The 9,973-nt window shown below is 46.2% G+C and overlaps 1 protein-coding gene across 1 annotated transcript; it reads left to right on the top strand.

Moving 5' to 3' along the window:
- Nucleotides 1–1,096: 1,096 nt before the first annotated feature.
- On the top strand, nucleotides 1,097–9,479 carry LOC121541331 (sodium-dependent phosphate transport protein 2A-like). The gene is made up of 11 exons (XM_045216740.1): nucleotides 1,097–1,226; nucleotides 1,426–1,572; nucleotides 1,732–1,875; nucleotides 2,212–2,323; nucleotides 2,447–2,642; nucleotides 2,853–2,948; nucleotides 3,049–3,169; nucleotides 3,364–3,531; nucleotides 3,934–4,050; nucleotides 8,180–8,304; nucleotides 8,438–9,479. Exons 1-11 carry the CDS (start codon nucleotides 1,097–1,099, stop codon nucleotides 9,074–9,076), a joined length of 1,995 nt encoding a protein of 664 aa, XP_045072675.1. The 3' UTR covers nucleotides 9,077–9,479.
- Nucleotides 9,480–9,973: the final 494 nt, after the last annotated feature.

Below are 9,973 nucleotides of genomic sequence, written 5' to 3'. Positions count from 1 at the left end.
TCATTCACCAACAACTGTTCCTGTCTGAGTGACCACACAAGCGGTGGATCAACGTTTGCCTGCTTCTCCAGGTCTCACCACAGGGCGTCACCCTCTGCATTCTGTTTCGACACTAGAAAGCCTGAGCAACGTTCCCCATCTCTTTCCTCATGAGAGTTGCAGCCTTTAGGCATTTGACACATGATCAATGAACTCTCCCTTCATATTGCACTAATCATTATTTAACCACCTGGACCACATTAAGGGTTTGTGGTTAAACACGTGAGGTGCTACTTTTAGACTTTGCACCTCAGGTTCAGGAGGAGACATAAAAAAGCCAGGTCTCTCTCCTTCACACATTGTCAAAAGAGGAGTATACTGTCATTGTTTGGTGGTGTTGGGCATAAGACGGTAAGACAAGTCTATCTAATAGCTGTCACTAATCTAATCAATGTTTTCATAACCAAATAATGATTTTGTCTTTCTCTCTGTGGCCCCTGTTGTTAACATTGTCCATTGTTTGGGATCTGAGCTAGTATGCGCTATCTAGATATTTATTTTTAATCAAAGGGATTAGAGAGCGTTTGACTGGCATTGGATAACTATTTTGTACCTACAGATGTAAAGCCTTTGAATTATTGAAGTGGAAGACTACTGGCTTAATGTTCAGCCTTCTCAGCAGCCCCAGAGATAGTGAAGACAGGATCCAAACCTTTCATCTACCACCAGGCTTTGTAGAGCCGCTATGCTTTGCTGAAACAGCGTTTCGATCTGTATTTTAAAGGGTGTAGATCCACAAAGAGCTTAAATGCAAAAATATATTGTACTAAAAGATAACTTAATGAGAACAATTAGCATAACGGAGGAATAAAATACAAAAATCTACACCCTTTAAATGACAAAATAAATAAATCAAGAATGAATGCAAAGTTGACTACTTTATACAAAATAATATTTATATTTTTAAAGTCTAACCTCAACAGCTCCAACTGGCTTATTTTCATATTCCTAAGGTTCTGTTGGGTCCATTCTTTAGAAAGATTGCTCACCGGAGCAGTAATCTGACTTTACTGTGGTCACTAATGTCATTTCTATATTACTTCAACTGGACATAGACATGCACCTCCAGGACTCATCATGTGCTTTGGCAGAGAGGAAATATCTGAGACAACAGTCACACCTGGAGGGAGACATCCTTCCCGACACTCCGAAAACCTGGCCTGAATCCCCACTCACAAAAGCAAATGGTAAGTGGAGGAGGGGATTGAAACATCCAGGAATGGAATATAGTGTGACTGATTTACCTGCAACACTCCAGGCATAATGTTGAAAAGTAAACCATTTAATTCAGAATAATTGTTTGTTTTCATGCATGGTTATCCATTAACCAACTAGTAGTTCATCTCACTATGACAATAGCTTAAAACTTGTTATTTTAACCTGCAGATATTGCTTCCTCAAAGTCCCAGACTCAGGCAGAGAAAATGAGATCCGTTTTCATCAACGTCTCCAAGATCCCCCTGCTCCTCCTCTTCCTGTACATGTTCGTCTGCTCGCTGGATGTCCTGAGTTCTGCCTTCCAGTTAGCGGGAGGTAACCTTCCTCAGGTTCATTCAGGTTCATCCATCCTATCACGACTCAGGATATGACCCAGATTCAGACACAGGAAGCGGATGGTTCAGTTCTCAGATCATTTATTATAACATTGGCATAAAAAAAATATTTGCTGTGTGTTCCCCTCTGGGCGGACAGGTAAGGTGGCTGGAGACATCTTCAAGGACAATGCCATCCTGTCCAACCCGGTGGCAGGGATGGTGGTGGGCATTCTGGTGACGGTTCTAGTCCAGAGTTCCTCTACCTCCACCTCCATCATCGTCAGCCTCGTCTCCTCGGGACGTAAGTCATACACACACACACACACACACACACACACACACACACACACACACACACACACACACACACACACACACACACACACACACACACACACACACACATACACATACACATACACATACACACACACACACACACACACCTTCTACTGTACTGCGCTCTACTGTACAATAGGTCTGGATTACTGGAAGAGCAACTGACCTAAGTCAATACAAAATGAAAGGATATTTCTTGATGTGTTCCCTCAATACAAGATGAAAGGGTATTTCTATTTAAAGAATGGACTTTGTAATATAGGTGAATAGTGGTTTAATGTTGTGCCTGCTCGTGCAGTACTCAATGTGAGGTCTGCCATCCCCATCATCATGGGATCCAATATTGGGACGTCCGTCACCAACACCATCGTTGCTCTGATGCAGGCTGGGGAGAGGGATGAGTTTGAACGGTAAGAAACGGCTGTGTATCCTCCTCTCCTGTAAATCCTTAGGATTTAAACAAACCCTGAACCAAGTATCGCCACAGTTTGGCATCATGCATGATTTATAATAACACGGCCTGTGGATTGCAGGGCATTTGCTGGAGCGACAGTGCATGACTGTTTTAACTGGCTGTCAGTGCTGGTGCTGCTGCCCCTGGAGGCAACCACAGGCCTGCTGAGAAGACTGTCTCAGGCCGTGGTTGACACCTTCCACATCAGCTCTGGAGAGGAGGCCCCGGAGATGCTCAAGGTCATCACTGAACCACTCACCAAACTCATCATTCAGGTACTGAACCACTCACCAAACTCATCATTCAGGTACTGAACCACTCACCAAACTCATCATAAAGGTACTGTTGGGGTTGGGCAAAATGTGTGGGTAAACAGTCTGCACTGTGTGGCTTTGGTCAAACACATGAGTCACATGTCTAGGAATGTAGAAAGAGCTTGGCTCACATTGATCGATATTATGTTATATTCCCGTTTATCCTTGCAGTTGGATAAGTCTGTCATCACAGGCATCGCCATGAGAGACGAGGCCATGAGGAACAGGAGTCTGGTGAGGGTATGGTGTAAGAGTCACATCCTAACGGTAAGACCCAATGCCACAGGCCTCTCTTGATGTGCAAAATATCTGCAGTCACTGGTTTGGTGGTTTCAAAGACAGATGTTTCTCTTTCATCCTCCTGCAGTCCTCTGTGAATGTTTCTGTCGGTGATTCCTTCAACTGTACGTCAATACAACCCTGCTGGCAAAGAAATGTATCAACCTGGACAACACAGAACATGACTCTACTTGTAAATATAAAAAAATGTAAATAAATATCATTTTTATTCTTGGAATTGAGCGAGTGTCAAAGTACTGTCACAGGGAAATATGTGACAGTCATACTGATCCCACTACAGTCCTGAGGCTGGGGGTGCTAGTTGGAACCGTAGTGGGCCTTTAGTGACAGATAAAAGCAGCAGAGTAGAAAGACTGACCCAGTCCTCTGTTGATGTCCCTAGGCAACCATTTGTTTGTGGACTCGTGGTTGTCCGACCTGGCGGTAGGCCTCATTCTGCTAGCCTGCTCTCTTCTACTGCTGTGCACCTGTTTGGTGCTGCTGGTCAAGCTGCTTAACTCCCTGCTCCAAGGCCAGGTGGCTAAGGTCATTCAGAGGATCATCAACACAGGTGGAGTGATCTAAAATGTGACTGGAAGATTGAGCTTAGAAAACATAGCTATGATTTTTTTTGGGGGTCCTGTGGTATATGATTGCAATGAATATCTATTTGAGGTGGTGCCGATTTGAGGTGGCGTCGATAGGCACTGCATAGCTTATTTGAGTTGGCACCCATAGGCTCTGCAAAGCTTTTTCATTAGCACTACAATATAGCTGACGTAGTCATTTAGTAAGCATAGCAACATTTAGGTTGTGTGAGGAAAACAAAGCTGTGATAAAACACAGAGGTAGATTATACAGTATGTAAAATAAAACAACAATCCCAGCATCTGACATATTTCCCTTGAAAGCTCTTTACTGAAACTCCACATACTGTAAGTAATGTGAATCTCCCCTCTCTCCCCTCCTCCAGACTTTCCCTACCCGTTTGGCTGGCTGGCAGGTTACCTGGCCATCCTGGTGGGGGCTGGCCTGACCTTTGTGGTCCAGAGCAGCTCAGTGTTCACCTCCGCCATCACTCCTCTTATAGGTGAGCGTTACAAACACTATTAACCATGCAGATCACTTTGTAAGTTCTGGGCTCATAAGAGTGCTGATCTAGGACTAGATCAAATCAGTTCAGAGTTAACCCGCATTAACCGGTACCAACAAAGCAGATCTTTTTTTTTGTTAGGTCATACAGTGCCTTCGGAAAGTATTCAGACCCCTTGACTTTTTCCACATTTTGTTATGTTACAGGCTTATTCTAAAATTGATTAAATAAATAAAAATCCTCAGCTATCTGCACACAATACCACATGACAAAGCAAAAACTGGTTTTTAGAAATGTTTGCAAATGTATTACAAATAAAAAACAGAAATACCCTATTTACATAAGTATTCAGACCTTCAGACTTTGCTATCAGACTCGAAATTGAGCTCAGGTGCATCCTGTTTCCATTGATCATCCTTGAGATGTTTCTCCAACTTGATTGGAGTCCACCTGTGATAAATTCAATTGATTGGACATGTTTTGGAAAGGCACACACCTGTCTGTATAAGGTCCCACAATTGACAGTGCATGTCAGAGTAAAAACCAAGCCAAGAGGTCGAAGGAATTGTCCGTAGAGCTCTGAGACAGGATTGTGTCGAGGCACAGATCTGGGGAAGGGTACCAAAACATTTATGCAGCATTGGAGGTCCCCAAGAACACAGTGGCCTCCATCATTCTTAAATGGAAGAAGTTTGGAACCACCAAGACTCTTCCTAGAGTTGGCCGCCCGGCCAAACTGATCAATCGGGGGAGAAGGGCCTTGGTCAGGGAGGTGACCAAGAACCCGATGGTCACTCTGACAGAGCTCTAGAGTTCCTCTGTGGAGATTGGAGAACCTTCCAGAAGGACAATCATCTCTGCAGCACTCCACCAATCAGGCCTTTATGGTAGAGTGGCCAGACGAAAGCCACTCCTCAGTAAAAGGCACATGACAGCCAGCTTGGAGTTTGCCATTAGGCACCTAAAGACTCTCAGACCATGAGAAACAAGATTCTCTGGTCTGATGAAACCAAGATTGAACTCTTTGGCCTGAATGCCAAGCGTCACGTCTGGAGGAAACCTGGCACTATCCCTACGGAGAAGCATGGTGGTGGCAGCATCATGCTGTGGGGATGTTTTCAGCGGCAGGGACTGGGAGACTAGTCAGGATTGAGGCAAAGATGAACAGAGCTAAGTACAGAGAGATCCTTGATGAAAACCTGCTCCAGAGCGCTCTGAATCTCACACTGGGGCGAAGGTTCACCTTCCAACAGGACAACGACCCTAAGCACACAGCCAAGACAATGCAGGAGTGGCTTCGGGACAAGTCTCTGAATGTCCTTGAGTGGCCCAGCCAGAGCCTGGACTTGAACCCGATCGAACATACCTGGAGAGACCTGAAAATAGCTGTGCAGCAACACCCCCATCCAACCTGACAGAGCTTGAGAGGATCTGCAGAGAAGAATGGGAGAAACTCCCCAAATACAGGTGTGCCAAGCTTGTAGTGTCATACCCAATAAGACTCGAGGCTGTAATCGCTGCCAAAGGTGCTTCAACAAAGTACTGTGTAAAGGTCTGAATACTTTTCTTAAAACCTGTTTTTGCTTTGTCATTATGGGGTATTGTGTGTAGATTGATGTGTCTGAGGTTTAACTGTGTTGGAACTGTCAAATCGGTGAGCGGTCGCTCATGTGGTCATTGTCACGAAAGTTCAGAATGAGAACGTGTAGGCTACATAGAAATAATGACACTGAAATTAAATAATGAGGATTTCTATCAGCCTAATCGAGGTGTGGATTACAGCCTAGGCTGCCAAAATATTTGTAAATATTTTTCTTATTTTATGTGTTTTTTGTGTGAATCATTTTAATATGTTTTTAATAGCCAAACAAGTATAGATTTAGTCTGAATTAAATAAAAAAGTTTCCTGCCCAATAAATAATGGCAAATAAGCTTTTGAAGATGGCTAGCTAACAATGCTAGCTAGCTAGCTGTTTTGATTTGAATACATCGGCCTACTTTGGGAATGTTTCTATGGTTTCCTTGATCCATGAGGCGAACCACAATGCAGTTGGCAGTGAGGAATTCAAGAGCATTCCTCCAAAGTAACGAGTGGACTGTATCCTGAGTGAGTGCACAGGGAGATAAAAAACAAACAGCATCTCCCTCTGTCCTACCACACGGAGAAGACGCAGACAGCAAGACACCTGGCTGATCACCTGCACCTCCCTCTGTCCTACCACACGGAGAAGACGCAGACAGCAAGACACCTGGCTGATCACCTGCACCTCCCTCTGTCCTACCACACGGAGAAGACGCTGACAGCAAGACACCTGGCTGATCACCTGCACCTCCCTCTGTCCTACCACACGGAGAAGACGCAGACAGCAAGACACCTGGCTGACCACCTGCACCTCCCTCTGTCCTACCACACGGAGAAGACGCTGACAGCAAGACACCTGGCTGATCACCTGCACCTCCCTCTGTCCTACCACACGGAGAAGACGCAGACAGCAAGACACCTGGCTGATCACCTGCACCTCCCTCTGTCCTACCATACGGAGAAGACGCAGACAGCAAGACACCTGGCTGATCACCTGCACCTCCCTCTGTCCTACCACACGGAGAAGACGCAGACAGCAAGACACCTGGCTGACCACCTGCACCTCCCTCTGTCCTACCACACGGAGAAGACGCAGACAGCAAGACACCTGGCTGACCACCTGCACCTCCCTCTGTCCTACCACACGGAGAAGACGCAGACAGCAAGACACCTGGCTGATCACCTGCACCTCCCTCTGTCCTACCACACGGAGAAGACGCAGACAGCAAGACACCTGGCTGACCACCTGCACCTAACCTCTGCTCAAGTCTGCTGCTATTGACTGTCGCTCCATCTGATGGAGGCTTGAAGTATTCAGAACGTTATAGTTTAGGCCTATTGACTGTCATTCCTATTTGTTATAGTTATTTGTTTTGCTTTTTAAACACCCTGAGATATGTTGGCTTGTATGTGCTGTGTACTGTAGTTCAGCTTTTAGCTCCCAGGTATGGCCCACTGTAAAACTGTAATAAACTACTACTTATTTTCCAGGGTTAGAACTTATAAACAATGCTGCATGGGATTTCTCTTAATGCGACTCCTTGCAGCCAATGGCAATGTCCGCTTTAGGTATAACGCCAGGAGCCGCTTGTGGATCTGACAGCTCTAACACAGTTCCACCTCCAACACGTCAAAACAAGAGCTATGTGGGAGTCGGCTAGAGCGAATCTGATTGAATCTAGCCTCTAGAATTAGCCCCCCCCCCCCCCACTACGTATTCTTATTCATTATAATCTAATAGACAAAACGTATCAATACTAATTAATAATAATACTGATCCTAGATCAGTATTCCTACTCTGAGATGCTTAAGAATACGGGCCCTGGAATCTTCCAAGCTAAAGTTATTCTGTAGCCAGCCGACCTGACCAGGAGATCAAATGGCTCATTCCTCTGGCGGTGTCTGAGTTCATGAGGAGGTGGTACTAGTTAATCTTTAAGCCTTGGTAAGGCATTCATTTTCTCATTAATTTCAATTGGGGCATTAACCCAATTGAAAAATTCAGGGCTTGTTTTTGCTCTATTCGTTGATGAAACACTTACAGGAGAAACAAGAGGTCATATTAATATGAATTAAGGTTGGTTTGGGTTGGGAATGAATGATGTGCATCTGATGATGGAGCCAGGTGTATTATTAGCCAGAGAGGAGGATGGAGGAGGAGGATGGAGGAGGAGGATGGAGGAGGAGGATGCATTTCATGCTGTCTAATCCCCGGCATTCTGGGGGACAGATCTGCTTCAGTGTTCTGAGATCAGCAATAATTAACTGCACAGTGGCTGGACTCTCCCACGGAGCATTGGAGGAGCTGCGGCTCCATGGAATCCCCATTTCTGAGCTGGTTAATCCCCTGGAGTTTAGGATCCGCTGTGCAGGCATGGAGACTAAGTCTTTCTCACACAGAATAGCTACTGCTATTCCCAAACTGGAACTAAATAACGCTGTCTCCTCACTAACCATCCGATTCCTCTACTAAACAAAGTTTCAGTCTATGGAGTTGCAGCCCCATCACATGGCTCTGTGATGGCATTGTATTTGTGCTCTCAGGTATTGGTGTTATCAGCATTGAGCGTGCCTACCCTTTGACCCTGGGGTCCAACATTGGCACGACCACCACAGCTATCCTGGCAGCATTGGCAAGCCCAGGGGACAAGCTGGCTGCAGCTTTCCAGGTATATAATTCTCATCCTTTTAAACTGGACCTTCACACAGCTGTTGTTTGTTATACTTTCCACAGTGGTTTGTCTATTTACAGTGACTTGTGTTCCATGATCTCTCATTGCATTACCCTGGTCTGTTCTACAGGTCGCCTTGTGTCATTTCTTCTTTAACATACTGGGCATTCTGCTGTGGTACCCTGTGCCCATCACCCGCCTGCCCATCCGTATGGCCAGGACTCTGGGGCAGCGTACGGCCAAGTACCGCTGGTTCGCTGTGCTCTACCTGCTTCTGTGCTTCCTGCTCCTGCCCTCGCTCGTCTTCGCCCTCTCCATGGCAGGCTGGCAGGTGATGGCTGGGGTGGGCGTGCCCTTCGCCGTGGCCCTCCTCTTGGTGTCTGTGGTGAACATGCTGCAGGTACACAGGCCAGGCTGTCTGCCAGTGAGGCTGCGGAGCTGGGACTTCCTGCCTGTCTGGATGCATTCCCTTCAACCCCTGGATACCCTCATCACCAAGGTGACCCTGTGCTGCTCTAGAAAAGCCAGAGAGCCTGGTCTGATACAATGCTCCATGGACCCTGATGGTCCTCAGAAGAGGAGCCACATGGCTTTGGACAACCTTGCTCTGTGTTACATAGACGAGGCCCCCACAGTGGTAATGTCCCAGGGGGCAGACAAGGCCTCCACAGTGGCAATGTCCCAGGGTGCAGACGAGGCCCCCACAGTGGTAATGTCCGAGGGGGCAGACGAGGCCCCCACAGTGGCAATGTCCCAGGGTGCAAATTAGGCCCCCACAGCGGTAATGTCCCAGGGGGGCAGACGAGGCCCCCACAGCACTAATGTCCCAGGGTGCAGACAGGGTCAGGAGCACACTTCTGTAGAACATATGACACTGGAACAACAGGGAGATGGAGCAGAATGTCTTGTGAAAGCAGCATCGTGGACTGCAACAAATGAGCAGTGATGATCTAATGTTATGGAACAACGAGACTGGAGCAGAAAACTGTAAGAGCTTGTGGTTGCATGAAAACATGACTCCACTCACAATCAGTTTCCTTATGGATTGTGGAAATCATGCATGATGCCCGCAGCTACAAAACAGTGTTTACTGTAGTTGAGTTATGTCATGCACTGTACTACATTTTAGTCATTTAGCAGATGCTCTTATCCAGAGCGACTTACAGTTAGTGAGTGCATACATTTATTTGTTAAACATTTTTTTCATACTGGCCCCCCGCGGGAATAGAACCCACAACCCTGGCGTTGCAAGCGCCATGCTCTACCAACTGAGCTACAAAGCCAAGGAATCATAAAGAGTTGATTATTTACTCCTAGTAACTCTATTTCCAGACAAATGTGTAGGCCTATAGCCTACAGGACATATTAAAGCAATAAGGCCCGAGGGGGTGTGGTATATGGCCAATATACCACGGTTAAGGGCTGTTCGTAAGCAAGATGCAATGCGGAGTGCCTGGATAAAGCCCTTAGCCGTGGTATATTGGCCATATACCACAAACCCCCGAGTTGCCTTATTGCTATTATAAACTGGGTACTAACGTAATTAGAGCAGTTTTGTCATACCTGTGGTATACGGTCTGACATACCACGGCTGTCATCCAATCAGCATTCAGGGCTCGAACCACCCAGTTTATAGTTATTATGATATCATCATAGTTCAACTTTC

The sequence above is a fragment of the Coregonus clupeaformis genome, unplaced genomic scaffold (genome assembly GCF_020615455.1).
Source record: "Coregonus clupeaformis isolate EN_2021a unplaced genomic scaffold, ASM2061545v1 scaf0785, whole genome shotgun sequence".
NCBI lineage: Eukaryota > Metazoa > Chordata > Actinopteri > Salmoniformes > Salmonidae > Coregonus > Coregonus clupeaformis.
Note: the sequence above shows the minus strand (reverse complement) of the source record. Positions and strands in the feature narration are given on the sequence as shown.

Bases quoted from the DNA above. Each gene is read 5' to 3' on its own strand.
- LOC121541331 (XM_045216740.1), top strand. From the start codon at position 1,097: ATGCACCTCCAGGACTCATCATGTGCTTTGGCAGAGAGGAAATATCTG. The intron at 2,643-2,852 runs GTACTGAACCAC...TTATCCTTGCAG, and splicing joins TCACCAAACTCATCATTCAG to TTGGATAAGTCTGTCATCAC. The intron at 4,051-8,179 runs GTGAGCGTTACA...TTGTGCTCTCAG, and splicing joins CGCCATCACTCCTCTTATAG to GTATTGGTGTTATCAGCATT.